Here is an 18,023-nt window from a genome sequence, read left to right as displayed (position 1 = left end):
CTTAATTACCTTAAGTTACCGACCATTACAGAAATATAACTCGTATAGGAACATAGTTTTTTGCTAAGCATAGTTAAGTCGTTAAATATACATTAGTTACAGTTTAAAGCAAAGAGATGGTGTGAAAAATAGGTGTTATAATAATTAAAGAAAGGAAATATTTTTCTTCATTCTTTTCATAGTAGTATAAAATAAATGTTTCAAAGTAAAAATGTTTTAATATAACAAAAATCTTTTATGAGTATTAGAATTCTTTTATTATTTTTTATAAGGAAATATAAATGCAGACCATAGGCTTTAAGTGCATTAAAAAAAATAAAATAACCAGGTCAAAGGACTCCAAATAACAGTAAATTTCATATTTTTATCCTTTAAGCCTTCGGTCATTGACAGCAAGCCTACTCGATAATTACATATGCATCCCTCTCTAACATATACCGTTATAACAATATAAGAAAGAGATAGAAAAAACAACGGTACTTTATTTCTATCAAAGTCAAGGACATGACAGCCACGAATGTAAGAGCAAGACAACGCTATACAAGTAACAGAGATAAAGATAGTGGCTCAGTGTTGACTTCACACGAAGAGAGAATACTAACGTGTACAAACGCTCGCGCCGCGAGAATATTCGGTTTTTGAAACTACTACTATACTATTGAACTTAAATGCAGTGATATTTAGTTGTTTTATTTAATGTTTTAGTAATATTTAAATATAATTATATTTATTGGATTATTTTTTTGTTTTAATTTAATAATTTAATTTAGTATTTGTGTTAAAATAAATAGTGATTACGTGGTACAAATGTACCGGTGCATGAATCGTGACTTGTGCTCAGTTTTCTATTTTATATGATAGACTAAATACTTACTTTTTACGACTTTCATTGCTTGTGAATCATTTAAACTAAAAAGTAGAAAATATTGCGGGTAAGTCTCAATTTTTATTTTAATTATGACAATTTTACTTGTTTCTTATCTACTACATATAAAGAATGTAGTTATTTCTTATCCTCTACATTTAAGGAATGTAGAAGCTAAAAAATAACTTAAACATTTCGCGAGGTATATTTTAAATCTATTATGTACTATATAATTTAACTATTCTGATAAAATATGAAGTATAAAAAAACAATGGAATATCCACTAATAACCATTAAGTATGGACTTGAATGTTTCAAATGCTTCACGAGTTGAGTATTTGAAGTATGCAGGTACTAAAAACCAAGAAGTATATTTTTAATGATCCAATATACATACTATTGTATTCATAGATACATACACGTGTAAATATTTAAAAAATGTTTAACTTTTATGTCTATTATTCATTGTTGTTGTTCTTTATTTATGGCGTTCCGAGCGTGCCAGTTCAGCACTAATCATTTCGCCATTATTCATAAATAATTAATTACTGATTTACTTACTGGTTCGAATTGAAAAAATATTAAAATGAAAGTGTAAAATCAGTGTCTGTGTCACAACTATAACTTTAACTCAAAGAAGAAATTATTAGTAGTCAAAATATCATTATTCTCTCGAAACATTGAACGTGGCCTATTACAAACATCACTCACGAATATCGCTTATCATTGATGAATATCATTATAATCATTTCCCCGGTATAGGACGGAATCCACGACTTTCGAGTATACGGTCACACGTTGCCGCACTGCACCAAGACGGCCTTAGTTGGATACATGCTTATTTAATTTTTTAAGTTCATATAAGTAAAAACTATAAAATACATGCTTTATGGACTATGGACTTAAGAAAAACTTTACCAACTTTTTTTTACTCCAACTAGTTGATCAAAATTGTTTCAATAGTTTTTGAAATATTGCCCAATATTTCAAAAACTACTGATAATGTGATACGTAAAACTGCCATGTCAACAAGTAAGTAAATTGGTATATAAAAAGTACTAAGTATATGAAACTGGTATAATTTTTAAAATTACCATTTTTATTTCTTAAAGAAAGTTGTTCGTTTTCCGTTTTATTTTTTCATATTTTCCACTATAGATAGCTTACGTGTATTGTACATATAAAAATATAATATTTACACAGTAACCTAAACATCTGTAGAAGAAAATTATAAAATGCATTGCGTGCGTGTAGCGGTTAGACACGTCCCAATTGCGCCTTGGAGACATTTCTTTAATTATACATATTTTATATTTTTTGTATCTCATTCCATACATTTATTACAATCAGGTCAATTAAACCATTACGTGATTTAACTCAACACTGCGCTGTCTAACAATTGATTCCCCCTTCTTTCCACCTAATTTTTGAGACATTGCATGTTGAGCAGTGGATCTCAGCACCGCGTGTTGTCATTTTACCGGAACGACGTAATGAAATTAAGTCATTCTCCAAGTAGGAATCGAACCCAAAACCATTGCATTAAAACGCTCATTATCTATATTTTTCGCTAATACATTTATAAAATGTAAATAAACAAAGTACTTAGATAGACAATTTTGTTTAATACTATCACACTCAATCTGTTTTTTACTGTCGACGTTTTATCGCTAGAGATGGTGTCTTCAGTCTTGTCATCTTTCCTGAAAACTTTATAGCCACAATTAGAACTTAATTTTATTATTTAGCTCTTTTAGTACAAGGATTTATCATATCCGGATTTATTTTAAAATTAAAACAAGTTTATCTATGAGATATGACATATCTTTAGTTATCAATATTTTGTTATTTGGGAGTATTATTTTTTAATCTTAATCGTTTGCACAAAAAAATTAAATGGTTTTGGTCAAGAATGAGTTATATTTTCTTCACTAATGAAGTATGTAGAGAGAATATTATAATAAATCACTCTGTTAGTTAATTTAGATACAACTATTTTGTACAGAGAAATAGCAAAAAAAAACTTGACAACTTCTAGGTTACCAGGCACATACTGTACTATATTAGTCATTCTTTATTCACTTTAATTAGTTTCTCATATCCAAAAGTAATAACAATGCAATATATTGTCATTATTTTATGCTTCTACAATAAAATTGAAAAATAATAATTTATGTATTACAATTACAAGTTTTATAGGTCGATTTAAAACTCTGATTTGCGTTTTATTTACCTCTTTAATACCATCATCGTGGTCATCATTTTTATAAGTTTTTAAGTGTGCCAATAACTCGGGACTGATATGACTTTTAAAAGCGATTAAAAGTGCATTTTATTTTTTATTTTTTTATTGCTATAATTATTCTGTTTATTACTGGAACAGTCTGTTACTTAAAAGTAATTACATTGGATGAAGATATTTATTGCTATTTTTTTTTTATTTAATCCCGAAATTAACGCCGCGCCTTGTTACCAAAGCGAGAAAAATATTCGGTTAACCTAGTTGGAACCCACACTCATAACAAACGTTTTCACCAGACGCCGTGCCACCGGGCCGCGACGGCTTTTACCTATTTTACATAATGCTATACTCTACTAAAGCATATCTTTGTAAATGTACGCATCACTATATCTGCATTTGACTATCAAGTCAAAGACAATTTAATATCGAGACACTCCTTTACCCACCTTCCGTCAAGATGTCACGAATATAACTTGAATGACGTTAGTCCATACCACACCTTATATTACCAAAGCGGAGAAATGTATATCTACTATATTAACTCCTAGAATAGAGATTCAACCTACAACTATTGAAAATAATCAACCGCTACGCCGCTATGGCCTCACTACAGGTGTTATTTAAAAAACAACATATACTTTCAATTACATACAATCTAACATTATTCATCTTTCCCAAGTCGGTAAAACGGTAACCTGGTATAGCGGTCAGGTGGAAAGGCAACGACCTACCTGCTGTGACGTCACACTATACCGCTATGAAGTTAGGCACAGTATACATTTACGAAAATTCCCACCAATTTACATTTTATCAATTGTATAGTAATTTTTGTAAGTATATTCAATTTAAATGAAAATGCTAATTTTGATTATTGGTTATGTGAGAATTTGTTTTTAATATTATACTTTAGTACATTTTTCTTATTAAAACTTATGCGTTCTCTTTTAATCCTTATACAAATTATTATTATTATATTTCTTATTAATATTAATTATTACTACAAAAATAAGCTTGCGCAAAGCACGGTAGCCAGGGGAGACCTAGTGTTACCTTCTTGGTGCAGATTACAGAGTGTGAAGCTGAAAACAACTTTAATTTCAATAACATTCAATATTTATCTTTAAATATATTATCATTTAGTGGAGAACGGAGAATCTTAACATGAGGTTCCCTCTGCCTACATTGCTATGTGCGTTATACAGCGTGAAGCTGATTTAATTTAATTTTTAATTTAGTTTTATACACTGTGTGCCCTAATCATTACTCATCTACAGTTTATTGAAATTTGTTTCGGAAGTTTGTTCAGTTTGATCTCTATGTTATTACAGCATTAGTAAATTAAATAATTTGGTAACTGCTTGTATAGAGAATAGACTTCTTTTTATATTTAACCTTCTTTATCAAAAAGTAGAGTTCACTCTACTCTTCTATATTGTTTTTAAAATGATATAATATGAGGCCAGTCGTGGCGCACAAGAGTGTGACTGTAAACGAACAGATTGTGATTTCGGTTCCCACTCAGGGGAAATATTTAATATTTTCATTTCTACGATCAAGTGTAGAGATAAAGCGCGGAGTTGAGTTCCGCCACTCAAGAAACAATGCCTCTAGAATTCGGAGGGAAATGGAGAGCAGAGTGTCTCACCACTAGGCTCTAGGATACAGAAAAAAACATTATAAGAAAATGAAAGTAATATAATGCAGACTAGTAAATTCATAATTATATATTTCAAGCGGGCGAAGCCGCGAGCAGGTCGCTATTTACTACTAAATATCAAAATACATTTATTATATAAAAGAAAACTATTACATAAAAGGAATTAGGTCCCCGATATCTATCTATTTGGTTTGGTTCTTGGCAAAAATTCCACTCCTTTATGTGATTCATCGATATTTCACGTTAAACATCTCAAACGAAAAAAAACTATCTAATCTATGTCGAAACCGTAATTTCACTTACCTGACAGAATATAAAAGGAATTCTTTAGGCAAATTCCTTTAGCTTATTGTGAAATATTCTGCGAAATCTTATGAATCATGTCTCATGTCTTTTTGATAGATAAAGAAATAGGCTGTAAATATTTTTTGGATTAAAAAATATAAATAGTTACTTCTGAGAGGTAAAGAAAGAGAAAAGCGTGTTCAGTAGCGAAACTCAACGCCGCACTATGACCAAAACAAACCACGACCAGATATATATATATAGATATAGCATATACCAAATATATTAGATAGGTATATAATAATATTATAAAAACTTATTAAAATTGAACCCACTAATCATATGTATGTAGGTAAGCTATAGGCGTGAAATATTCCATACATTAAAAGATAATTATACAAAATTATCATTTTTTTTGCCCAAAATGTATGCATTTCGGTGTCATTGGCACTAACATTAAAATGATAGATGCTATCACGAACTCGTTGAACCGGTAAATAATACCGGTAGCTCGTTCGTTCGATAAAATATTAATAAGACAGATAAAACTCGATGTGTAATGTTCGATATTTTGCAATCGATTCTTTTAAAATTACACATTTGGGCGATGTTCCTGTTTTTATATGATTTTTACTGTTTAACTTTTTTAACATAACAAAAAACCGGTTGAGTGCGAGTGAGACTCGCCAACCGAAGGTTCCGTACCAATTTCAAGAATGTAGGTCAACTGGGATATATAAAATAAAATAAATAAATCAGCTTCAACCAAAAATGGAACGTAGTGTTGACACACTTAACGAAGTGTGTGGGGAACGCCCCATTTTCTGCCAACTTTTTCAAGGCAACACTTTTGCCTTATTGCCGGAGCGAAGAAATTAAAATATCAAGCAATAATAACGAACAACGAAAATGCGACTTCAAAAGTTTTCTTGTCTTAGCTACTTAGATACATTGGACTATGCAGGCGAAGCCGTTGTTAAAATCTAGTCATTTAATGTAATTTTGCTGATTAAATTGACAGACACCAAAGACATAAAATATTAAGTAATATTTTATAATAATAAAATTTTAAATTACATCCGTAATATAATTTTGTTCCTTTACTTACTCATTCGTATATGATGAAGACATTCTCATTACAAAGTGAAGCCGACCTTAAACGGGTCGCGAAAGTCGGATATTACTTTTTCACTTATTACCAAGATGATTGTTAGAAAGTAACAATTTTAAGATCATTTAAATACATAATGATGATATATGTGTGCCATTGTTTGGTAAAAAATGTCGTTGACTTTACATAAAATAAAATTATTTCCACAAGGCGGCATTACAGAACTTCGAAATTTTAAGCGACGAAAACATATTTTTTTCGATTTGTATTCATTGTATTGAGTTGGCGAAACACCACGCCACGTTCTGTATATACTAGTGCATGAAAATGAAAATAATAAAATCCCCCAAGTGAGAACCGAACCTACAGCCGTCGAGCTTACAGTCTCAGGTTGATTTACACTTAACAGACAATATAGATTGTATCTACATTTCATATATCTGCAGCGCGCATGCATTGGAATCGAAATTTCACTGATAAAAATGTACGAGTGGCGAAATTCATAGCTAGCAGTGTTGGAGCGTGAAGCAGATCTTACCCATCTTTTATTCATCTGCAAGGAATGTGCTATGAATATATGATTTTAGCGTGTTTTATAATATGTTATATATTCTTTATATTTCTGTTAAAATAATACGACTATAATGAAAACTTAAAAAAAAAGGGATAGGGATGCCAGAGCTGAATTACCGTAAAAAGTAAATTAAGGTAATTCAGCTCTGGCATCCCTATTCAATAAAAAATATCCATATCGATCTACTCAGTAAAAATAAGAGATTTTTATTGGTTAAAAACAGGTCAAACTTCATTTTTCATGTAAGAAGAACAGAGAAATCTTTTTATTCTTTTTCTTCACGTTTTATCCCAGAATATAATTTTTATCTTTTTAAATTTTATTTAAGTTGTTCCGCTCACAAGGGATGAATTATGTTCTTTTTAAGTAACACTAGGGTCTCTTTGCCTCCGTCAATCAATTATTATTAGTAATGAAAATAGATAAAATTACAGTTTCAATTTACTCTCTAAATTAAGTATATTATACTCAGACATTTTTTTTTCCTTTTAGAAAATTCAAATTATTTTCATGTTTAATTAAAGAGCCGAAAGAATTTACTTTTTACTTTCAATTAGTTGACTCTTTATCCTGTTTTCGACAGTTATTGATGTCTTAAAAGAGAAATACGTTTAACTTTTTTCGTTAATCGATTTTGTAAAGCTAATTACTTTTTAAGTATTCTACAGTTAGAAATAAGTTTGATGTGTACCGATTTTAATGTAGAGTTGTTACCGGTACACATATATCGGGTTAAGTATCTTTAGATTCAGAGAGAAATAGACTGGAAATCGATAAGCTGAACATAATATTATAATGCACAAGTACATACGTACCCATTTTACCTATATATAAATGGAAATAATCAAAAAATCTATTTTTTTCAACTTCACGCTGTATACCACACATAGGAAAGGAGGCAAAGGGAAACTAGGAACCTAGTGTTAAGACACTCCGTTAATATTTAGATAATTCCGCTTGCCACTTTCCGCCGAATACTGGAAGCATTGCGTGTTGAGTAGAAGAATTTAACACTACGCTTTGCCTCGTTACCAGAGCGAGGAAATGAAAATATTAAATATTTTATATCCTCGAGTGCGACACGTATCCAGAACCTGTGGCGTTTACGCACGCTAGTGCCCCTGCGCCACGCCTTGCCTCTAAATCTTTTTTTCACAAAAAAATTAAATTAAAAAAAATATCTTATTACTACATAATCCAAACAAAAATAAACAATATAAAGCTAATATTTCATAGTCACGCATCCACCACACTTCGGTAGCTTGACAGAGGGAGCCTAGTAACAAATTACTCCATTCTGGACCGTTGCGTGTTTGATGGCGTAACCCAATGCCGCAGTTTGTCTTAATCAGACTGGCTGGAATAATACAAATTGGCATTTCTTCGACTGAGAATGTTAACCTGCTGAATCTGTTTTTTTTTTTTAGTTTTTTTCGTTATTTATGTACTTTTTTCTTTGTTATGCAAAACAGAACAGAACCTTATGGAAAAATATATATATATTGACAGCGGCATCTCAATACATTTTTGAAAAAAAATATTTTTTTTACATTGAGGTTCAGAGCTTTGAGCTAGGCAATTGTTATGGAGACGGTTGAACCTAAATTTTATTTGAAAAGACTAAGTAAATTTATTATAAAAATAAGAACAAATCCTTTAGGCGGGACTAAAATATGATCATTATAGCTTGCTTGCTTAGCTAAACTTAATAATCCTTACGTTTTTCAATTCACTAAAAAAAGCTATAATAAAACCATAATAATTCTTACATTCTTATTTTCCAATAAGCAGTAAAACAACATAACGTCTATAAAATTTATATTTTTTTGTTTCAGTTACAAAATGGCGCGTTACGCACTAGTACTAGTGTTGTGCCAGATTTTCACTTTACCCCTATTAACGGAGAGTAATGACAATGACCCCCTGATGGACTTGGCTGGATCCTTCCTCCAGAATGTTGTGGGCAACTTCGTTCAAGGAGATGCTGGTAAAAATATAGGATCGTTGTTCGGGCAAGATGGCTCAGGAGCTGCGGATATGCTGTCTGGTAAGATATCCTTTTAGTATCATCTTAATTATTTATGTATGGGATTGATTTGGGTTCGATTTCCACTCGGGGACATGATTTTTTTTAAATTTAACGAGATAAAGAGTTTTCAAAATTGGGCGGAAAATGGGATATCGAGTTTCTTGACACTAGGATTCCTTTGCCTATCCTCCTATGTGAGAAAACCGAGAACCTGTTTTATTAAATTCAATATATGTGATTTATATTTCAAAAAAGGCTTTGTAAATTTAAATCTTTTATGTTTTTCTGATCTACTTCAGTAAAGAATGTATTTCACTAAAACAGCGAAATAACTGGTGCGTGAACATAAACAAATCACTATTATTAACTAAGGCATTTGTCATGTAACTGGTGAAAGTAGCTACCGTTACACTGCCACATCAGAAATTTTAATGATAGATGTGAACCTTTTATGATAATTTTACAAATTAAACAATAGCTACATTGAATTAAGTTATTATTATTTGAGAATTCCAAACCACTGTTGCGCAGCGGCACAGCATGTCACTAAACCCGACGCATATGGGTTCGATAACGGATAATGAAGGTTCAAGCTAAAAAATATAAATATAGATATATCTAGATCATGATTAGTTCTAGATTTACTAAAGAAGTATATTTTTATTACAATTTTAAATACCTGTCACCAGTTAACATTACCCGCAGTTTATTTAACAAATGGTTTAATAATTGAAATAAATTGATAAAAATCCTTTTTTAGCAATAAAAACGAAATATCGGGATAATTGACCATTAATTTCAATTTATAGGTTTGGGGAGCTTATTGGGTGGTCAGGACGGCAAGATCGATCCATCACTCGTCGGTTCCATGGTGTCTATGTTCGCACAGCAAATGGTGGCAAACAACCAAAACCAGAATCAAAGGCAAAAAAGACAGACAGAGTCGAATGATTTTAATATGGATAGCCTTTTAAGCTTAGCATCAGGGTTCTTAGGAAACAAGAATACAGCAAGCATTTTGCCCTTAGTAATGAATACGATTAGCTCGTTTACTGATGAGGAAAGTCAGAAACGGGCTGACAGCCACAAAGATCATTCGTCTTTTCTACCACCTTTCTTGGAGAAAGCTCATTTATACTGGGATATTTTCATTAATTCTGAATTGGGAAGAACTGTTTGGGAAAAGTCGGGACTCAAACGGGCAACCAAAGCCTTTGTTGGTCCTGATGGCAATATAAGTTTTGAGCAAATGTTCAAGAGTTTCGAGAACCATTCTTTCAGACGACACTGGATTAAGGCGGTGGCGAATTATTTGACGGAAACCGTAGTGCATGTTGCTAAGCCGGAAGTTTATCAAAGGTAGGATGTTTGTATATTTTGAAAAGAAGTTTTTCTTTCAGCTTCACGCCGTGTCTCGTCTCGTACTCCACTCCACTCCCCGCTTTTTGCCGAATTCTGGAGGCATTGTGTGTCAAGTGGCAGAAATTAATAAATGAAAATATTAAATATTAATATAATTTCATTTCCTTGAGTGGGAATTGAACACCTGTCGCTTCTTCAGTCTCACGCTTGTTCTAGTGCGCCAATACTGGCTTCAAGAAAAATACTTGAAAATAAGAAATAACCTGACAGATACACTTAGTTATACATTTTTTTTAGAAACTATTTATCTACATGAGTAGAAGAATATATTACCTTAATATATATTCGTAGCCTAATAGGATTAAACTGTAATTTTATGCCAACGATGTAACTTGTTTACAAATATGAAAGATGCTAATATTATAATAATATCTACTTATATCTAATAATAGTATTTGTTATTATACATACATATATGAATATAATAACAATTACTTATTATTAGATATTTGTGCTTAATAAAATATCTAGCCTTATTTATTAAAACCAATACTTAGTTGTACCGAGGGGGGTAATTAAAATAATTTATTCCTCCAAATAAGAATTGAACCGACACACACTCGTTTACAGTCAAATACTGTATGTGTTTGTTAATTTATTTGAAACAATCTCTTTCAGATATGTATCATCAGGTCAATTTATAGTAAACAGCTTCTTAGACTCACAAGGTTTGCCCAAAAACCTGCATTTTGACACCAAGAGCCCTGAGAAGTCCATAACGAAATTGGCAAATTACGTTTCTAGAAGATTCTTTGATATGGACACAGACGTTTCCGAATATGTGAAACCTGCCATTGAATATATGAAGGTATTTAATTATTATTTGAATCATTTTAACTGTTAATTCTTTTATATTAGTTTTAGTGATTTTTTTAATGCAAACTAAGTAATATTCGCAGATATTATTATTATCTTATTCTTGTTCGAGCATCTCATATTAATCTCAAACAAAAATTCCATATAAATATTGAACGTATTGGCGGTTTTGGGCATTATTAGAAGCTTAGATAGAATTCTGATTTATTCCAAGTTTAAAATGGAAGGTTTATTAAGTTGATGACCATAAAGCCTGTGCTACGAAGTGCTACGAATGTAACGCGCTACGACACCTTACAGAGTTGGCACATGATAAACAATACGCGATGGTTTTAGGTTCAATTCCCACATTACAAAATACTTATAACTCACACCTAAATACAAAATTCCACAGCAAACACTAAAAATGGCGAAAGCCGCCTCAATGAAGCTGGCGTCCCGCGCCGACTACACCGCCATCGCGGACCGCCTCACGGACACCCTCAATTTGGAGCTGATAGAGCCCGTGCTGAGGGTCTACCGCGCTTACCAGCACTCTGTGAGGAACCCACATTGCATGGAACATCTGATGTGTCTGGTGAATAGGCACCATGATGGAGATAAGCAAGGTTGGTTGTGGTTTTCTTTGTTTATACCTTTTTTTAAGCGATACTATAGATTGTAGAGCCCGTCGTAACGCGACGGTTGTGGATTCGATTTCCATTAGGGGATGTTTCGAAAATTGGACGGAAAGTGGGAAATTGAGTATATCAACATCAGATTCCCTCTGCCTACCCTGCTATATGCGGGATACAATGTGAAGCTATTTTTTATGTTAGGCACATTAACTATGTTTTGCTCTATTACTATATATTTGATTTCAAACATGTACAAAATAAAAACCATCGAAATGTAGCAAGATTTGAACCCGCGTTCCCTAAAAATATGTAAGACCTATTTTTAAGAAATTCGGGCTTCGGCTAAATAAAAAATAAAACACATTTAATGAATTTAAAGGTATATTCATTACATGTGTTTTTAGTACCCGAACGTAGCCAAAGTTTATGATGTATGATTAAGCTATAACAAATATTACGACAAAAATATCATATAATATGCTTTATATCTTCAATTAAAATAATAATTATTTCTATATCTTCTAACCAATTTGGACAACTTCTATATCGTCCAGGTCTTCCAGGTTTCAAGGCAGGTTTAACCAAATTAAGTAGTTTGGCCGCGTCAGCCGCCTTAAGCTATCAACACGGCAAAGGATTTTGGGATCTATATAATGCTATACAGAGTGACGTTAATTGCGATGTAAGTTGTTTTTATCTTTTTCTTATGCTTTAAGTTTTATTATAGTTTTAACATTTGATAGTTAAGTTTAATGTTAGTTTTAATGTTTATATATTTTTTTTTATAATTTTCGGGTTGAGTATTTCCATATATGCAAAAGGCTTCAAATGTTCAAAAGTGAAGTCTAACAACTTCACGCAGATAAAAGAGTAGCCAAAGACAACTTACAGTGTGTAACGGAAGTGTCTTAAAGGAGTGTTTTAACCCAAAATTCCCAGGTTCTAGTGTTTCCCCTGCCTAACCCGCTATATGCGGGATACAGCGTGAAATAAAAAACCTAAATAAAATCTGTAATTCTTTATTCCAGGCCAAATATCCAGCAGACTGCGCTTCATTCCACGAACACGAACTAAAAGTAACCACAGAAGTATACCACAATGAATTATAATAAAAATATATTTAATTTTAAAATCTCTTATAATTTATTGTGATTTGGTTTATTAATTTAAGTAGATGCAATAATTAATAAGTATGGTTTGGTTATTTCTTTTTTTTTATTTGCTGGCTATTATGGCTAGTTTTTATTTTTTAAAATAATATTTTTAATATGTATGTTTTAAAATTCTTTGGACAAGGTAAAAAAGAAGAAAAAGAATATTAGTTTATTAATATTTAAATATTTATAGAAAAAAATAATTGGACTATGATTGTACTTAAACATTCAAAATATGTATTACATTTTATTAGAATTCTATTTTTTTATAGTAAAATGATTTTATTTAATAAGTAGTAAAAAAAACGTTAGTAGGTAAATCCTTAAAGTATTAAAGAAATTATGTTTTAAATATAAAATTATATATTTAATATAAGAATGTATTAAAATTAATTTACTTAAAGCATAATATTTTGTTGTAATAATTAGAGTTTTAATTAAATATAAGTTTTATAAATCAATAAAAATAACTTTAAAAAACACTACTAATTATAAGTAGCATACATATTATATAGACGAGGAAAGACACAGACGAGATAAATAATAAAATATTTTTTTTAATAACTTTTACTTACTGAGAGAAATACAACACATTAGTGCTTAAAACTTGTAAATTTTAATATCTATATGAAGTTTCAAAGTTTCACAAGTTTAAAGTATCATTTTCAGAGTTTGTTCAGCCTTATGCCTTCATATAACTAATTAGCAACATAATTAAAATAAAAAATATATATAATTAAGTATGACTGATTTTAATTATTTAGAAATTATTTGCTGGATATGGTGCTATAAATAAAATATTTCTGCAATTAATTTGCAATATCTTTTACTTTATCTATCATTTCTATAATTTTTAAAAGTCTAAATTTCATTTTACTTTGTAAATATTTTATAATATAATTATGTTTTAGATATGGCATTTATGACTTAAATAAATAAAATGAGATTTATATTGCAATTGCGTTTTATTTATATAATTACAGTTGGAAGGAATTTCTAAATAATTATGAAAAGTGAGTTATAATAAGTGAAATATATTGATCATTTTTTAATAATAAAACAATTAAATTAAAAAGCATAATTTTTATTCTATAAAGAATTATAACAAAAAAAAGAGATCCATTGTCCATCAGGAACAAAATATAATTTGTAATACAATTAAAAACTAAAGACTAGATTGTGCGTTGTATTAACATTAAATACGGATAATTAATATAATATCTTTATATTTTTTTTTATTTTTATAAATTTGCTTGTTTTTTTTTGTGTAATTTTTGCCAATATAAAAAATATTTTTATAAATTATATATTAAAGAACAAAATATATCATATATTAAAATTGAAACTGAACTAATAGTTTCAATTTTAACCATACAATTGTTGGATGGAATAGCATTTTTAAATTTATTTACTGTATTTTTAATTTTGAATTTAATCACTTTTTATTGGTGTTCATTTTCATATACTTTAGCATTATTACGATTTATATGTGTTATTTCTTAGCAGGAATATTCTTACAGACCCACTCCATGCCTTCCTGAAACATGAAAAAAATTGTAAATTAACCTTGATTTGTAAAAATTATAATTTGAAACATACATACATTTTATAATTAAAATAAGCGCAGCAGCATTGAGTTCGCCAATCAACAAGCAATGTCTTTAAAATTGGGTGGTGCATAGGAAATGGAATGTCATAATACTAGGTTTCCTCTGCCTGCTATTTATTGCATATTGCATGAAGCAAGACAACTTTACCTTCACTCCAGTGCCGTCAACGGCCACACAGGCCTGTATCTGCCAAGTGCGATCCCTAATTAAATGGAGGCCGAGGTGTTGAGCCACTTCACTTGCTGGTAAAGCTGTAATTTATTACAGATAATTGTTATTATATAACCATTTATTAATAACAATAATCAATATATATAATCTATTATATAATTATGTTACATTTAGTAAAAATGGACACTGTTGTGGCACTCGGTACAAGAGTGTTACACACACAAAATTTCACACAAAATTTTAACAAAAATTACTTTAGAGAGCACAATTAAAAATTATAAGAATACACAAACAATACAAAAAGTAGAAAATGAATTTTAATATAGTTAATTTAATTTCTTTATGCTTATTAAATATTACCTGCGGCCAAGTCTTGTTTATTTGCATACACTAACAAAGGCACAGCTCGTAACTTCTCATCTTGTAGCAGTTCTGCCAGTTCTAAACTTGTCTCTTCAAGTCTATGATGATCCGAACAATCTACTACATATATCTGAAATTATAAAAACGAAAAAAGTAAAATATTAAGAAATTTTAAATTCATATAGGTATTTCAAAAAAATTAATATGCAAGGCATGTTTTAATTAAATTCTATATTTATACTTATAAGGCCATAGAAGTGCAGTGGTACTGATTGTGATTATAAAAGCCATGGATGCAGGTTCAATCTTAACTTGGGAAAATAAATTCAAACAGTCAAAATGACTGTATATGAAATTAATTTATTACAATAATAGTAAAACCTCTAGATAACATATTACATATTTTTTAACATACCAAAATGTCAGTGTTTTCAAAATAATTCCTCCAGTACGGCCTTATCTTTCTTTGGCCACCTATATCCCAAACATTTAATTTGAAACCGTTGGATAGAACTGATTTTATATTGAAGCCGGCTGTCGGAGTAACATGCGATATATCCTCAGCCGCTAGCTGCCTTAGTAGCGTAGTTTTGCCCGCATTGTCCAAGCCAAGTAAAAGTAAACGTAACTCCCTCTCTGACCCTGACCGTAATTTCTTAAGAATACTTAACAGACCCTAAAAATATTAAATTTTTTGCGTAATTTTATTTATTTCTTTAGTTTATAGATAAAATTATAGTATAATCACTCACCATATTTAATAACTGACTAGATAAATGTCTTGTGTTAGCCTACTCAATAACACATCGTAAGATAAATTAAAACATGAATTAGCACAATATTTGAGCGTTCAATTTTTGTTGACTTAACAACGTTTCCATGACAACGGTTGAGAGTAATGTCTTGATAATTTAATATTGACATTTCTTTGATCAGGGTTTTTAAACAAATAAAGACAAGAGAAATTTAAGTAATAATATTAATTGTATATATAAAAAAAATGTGTAATATTGAAAAATAGGTGTGTTAATTTAAATGTGTAATGTTTAAAAATCCTTTAATAAATTATCCTCAAAAGCTTTGACTCTGCGTGATAAAAAAAAATACATCTTGTCTAAAGTCATGTGTCAATGTCAAATTTGTCAAACTGCGCGTCAAATTGTGAACGCTACGGCACGCTGTTTACTTGCTGTTGCACGTGGGGTTAGATTTTATTTACAACTAACAACTATTAAAATTAAAATAAATATATATTATTAAAAGTTAAAATGGGTAAAGTGAAACAGGAACCCGTAGAACAAGAGGAACAGGGTGATGTCAGTATCAAATCAGAGCCTCAAAGTTATGATGACAAAGTAGACCATTGCAGTGTTATTGCTAAGCCCATGGCACCCAAGAAGCTTAGTAAAAAAATATATAAACTTATAAAAAAGTCCAGTGGACATAAGAACTACATCAGGAATGGTCTAAAGATTGTTCAGAAACAGTTACGCCTAGGCGAAAAAGGGTAAGTTTTAGAGGTTATATCAAATAAAATATACGTCTGATTGACAATTATTCAAAATTTAACATAAAACTATTCTTTTTAAAAAAAAACTTTTTAAAAACATGTGGCCTCATTAATCTTTCCAAAAAATCAAACAACAAAAACTATCAAATTCATATTGAGGCCTTCAAATTCCTTTCCAAATAGTGTGTTATTATGTAAAAAAGACTTAAAATATAATTATGAAAAGTCATATTTAAAAAATATATATTATCAATAATAAAACTGATATATCTAAACAAATATTATTATATTGCTTTTAGCATTGTAGTGTTTGCCGGTGACATATCTCCAATAGAAATCATGTGCCATTTACCAGGAGTTTGCGAAGAAAAAGATGTACCATATTGTTACACACCAAGTCGCAAAGACATTGGCTCAGCTATGGGCACCATGAGAGGATGCATCATGGTACTCGTCAAAGAACATGAAGACTACAAAGATTTGTATGATGAAGTTAAAAGTGAAATTAAACTATTGGGTCATCCATTATAGTGTAGCTTAGTTAATTTTAAGTTAAGACAACATACTTTAAAAAATGATAAAAAATACAATATGTAAAAGCTTAAAAGAATGATCTTCAAGGTTATTTAAAAGTTTATACTAGACTTGCAATGAATAATTAGTTACTATATGGCTGCTTTTATTGTATTTAGCTAAATATGGAATATGTACTACTTGACCAAATACTACAAACTTTCTTAATTAATTATATTTTCACTCACATATAGCTGGAGAGAAAGGGAACTTAGTATTAATGACACAGCATGGGGAATACATCACTCAGTTTTTAAAATATTGTATGTTGAGTGGTGGAAATCAACTAAAAATCTGGGGAGGAAATAAAAATATAATTAATGAATAAATCTTATATCTCAAGTGGAAATTTGTTTGACATAAATACAAAACAATCACAATACAGGTTGAATACTTTTGCCTTGTATCTGGCCAGGAAGTGTATTTGATGTATCAAAGAATATACTGATCATTGCAAGCCAAGTTAAAATATACAAACTGTAACTGTTTTGTGCTAAAATATTTTTATTATGAGGCATTCCTGAATTGTCAATAAAACAACATTAATTATATTTGTACTTTTATTTCTTTGCTATGTGCTCAACTTGAATTAAGTTGCATTAAGCATAGATAGATTGCTGAGTGGCACTTTACATTGCAACTTTTCAACATATAAGAGTGGAAAAATAAAAATAAATCATTATCTTGAGTGGAAATCGAACTCACAACATCTGTTCTGTTCTGCTCTTTCTATTATGGCCACAACATCATGCTTGCAATGACCTTAATTTATGGCATGCAAGTATAATATAACAAATAGCTATCCCAAAAACTTAATTTTATGAAATTCTATTAGAATTTTAGACTTGCCAGCTTTTGGTGAAATCAAAATTTCGATTTTGATCTCTAATAAATTTCTAATTTTAAATCTATACTAATATAATAAAGCGGAAGAGTTTGTTTGTTTGTTTGAACGCTAAGATCTCTGGATCTACTGGATCGTTTTACTTTGTTTTTGTTTTGTATGAAAGCTGCATTCTTCAGA

At 30.2% G+C, this 18,023-nt stretch overlaps 3 protein-coding genes across 4 annotated transcripts; 2 read left to right on the top strand and 1 right to left on the bottom strand.

The window, feature by feature from the left end:
• Positions 1 to 585: 585 nt before the first annotated feature.
• On the top strand, positions 586 to 12,947 carry LOC146528268 (uncharacterized). 2 transcript variants are annotated; one of them, XM_085203470.1, is made up of 7 exons: positions 586 to 932; positions 8,570 to 8,781; positions 9,573 to 10,122; positions 10,804 to 10,993; positions 11,396 to 11,609; positions 12,182 to 12,300; positions 12,647 to 12,947. In XM_085203470.1, exons 2-7 carry the CDS (start codon positions 8,577 to 8,579, stop codon positions 12,725 to 12,727), a joined length of 1,359 nt encoding a protein of 452 aa, XP_085059596.1. In that variant the 5' UTR covers positions 586 to 932; positions 8,570 to 8,576; the 3' UTR covers positions 12,728 to 12,947. The 2 variants fall into 2 exon arrangements, with proteins under 2 accessions (XP_085059596.1, XP_085059595.1); XM_085203469.1 differs by having other exon boundaries at positions 12,173 to 12,300.
• A 1,015-nt stretch (positions 12,948 to 13,962) lies between these two features.
• On the bottom strand, positions 13,963 to 15,809 carry LOC146528267 (ADP-ribosylation factor-like protein 3). The gene is made up of 5 exons (XM_085203236.1): positions 15,669 to 15,809; positions 15,332 to 15,592; positions 14,914 to 15,046; positions 14,530 to 14,633; positions 13,963 to 14,309 (listed from the first exon to the last, which is right to left on the bottom strand). Exons 1-5 carry the CDS (start codon positions 15,669 to 15,671, stop codon positions 14,265 to 14,267), a joined length of 546 nt encoding a protein of 181 aa, XP_085059362.1. The 5' UTR covers positions 15,672 to 15,809; the 3' UTR covers positions 13,963 to 14,264.
• Positions 15,810 to 16,063: 254 nt separating this feature from the next.
• Positions 16,064 to 17,550, top strand: NHP2 (NHP2 ribonucleoprotein). Its single transcript, XM_085202929.1, has 2 exons — positions 16,064 to 16,423; positions 16,726 to 17,550. Exons 1-2 carry the CDS (start codon positions 16,185 to 16,187, stop codon positions 16,955 to 16,957), a joined length of 471 nt encoding a protein of 156 aa, XP_085059055.1. The 5' UTR covers positions 16,064 to 16,184; the 3' UTR covers positions 16,958 to 17,550.
• Positions 17,551 to 18,023: the final 473 nt, after the last annotated feature.

This window comes from Heliconius melpomene, chromosome 19 (assembly GCF_056956725.1).
Source record: "Heliconius melpomene rosina isolate 202511_hmr_F chromosome 19, ASM5695672v1, whole genome shotgun sequence".
Classification (NCBI taxonomy): domain Eukaryota; kingdom Metazoa; phylum Arthropoda; class Insecta; order Lepidoptera; family Nymphalidae; genus Heliconius; species Heliconius melpomene.
Note: the sequence above shows the minus strand (reverse complement) of the source record. Positions and strands in the feature narration are given on the sequence as shown.

What these genes read in the sequence shown, in the direction of transcription:
- LOC146528268 (XM_085203469.1), top strand. Translation starts at nt 8,577, where the DNA reads ATGGCGCGTTACGCACTAGTACTAGTGTTGTGCCAGATTTTCACTTTA. An exon ending in CTGCCATTGAATATATGAAG is followed by an intron (nt 10,994 to 11,395) that starts GTATTTAATTAT and finishes AAAATTCCACAG; the next exon opens with CAAACACTAAAAATGGCGAA. An exon ending in CCATGATGGAGATAAGCAAG is followed by an intron (nt 11,610 to 12,172) that starts GTTGGTTGTGGT and finishes TATATCGTCCAG; the next exon opens with GTCTTCCAGGTTTCAAGGCA.
- LOC146528267 (XM_085203236.1), bottom strand. An exon ending in TTGAAAACACTGACATTTTG is followed by an intron (nt 15,047 to 15,331) that starts GTATGTTAAAAA and finishes TTATAATTTCAG; the next exon opens with ATATATGTAGTAGATTGTTC. An exon ending in TAAACAAGACTTGGCCGCAG is followed by an intron (nt 14,634 to 14,913) that starts GTAATATTTAAT and finishes AATAAATTACAG; the next exon opens with CTTTACCAGCAAGTGAAGTG.
- NHP2 (XM_085202929.1), top strand. Translation starts at nt 16,185, where the DNA reads ATGGGTAAAGTGAAACAGGAACCCGTAGAACAAGAGGAACAGGGTGAT. An exon ending in TTACGCCTAGGCGAAAAAGG is followed by an intron (nt 16,424 to 16,725) that starts GTAAGTTTTAGA and finishes TATTGCTTTTAG; the next exon opens with CATTGTAGTGTTTGCCGGTG.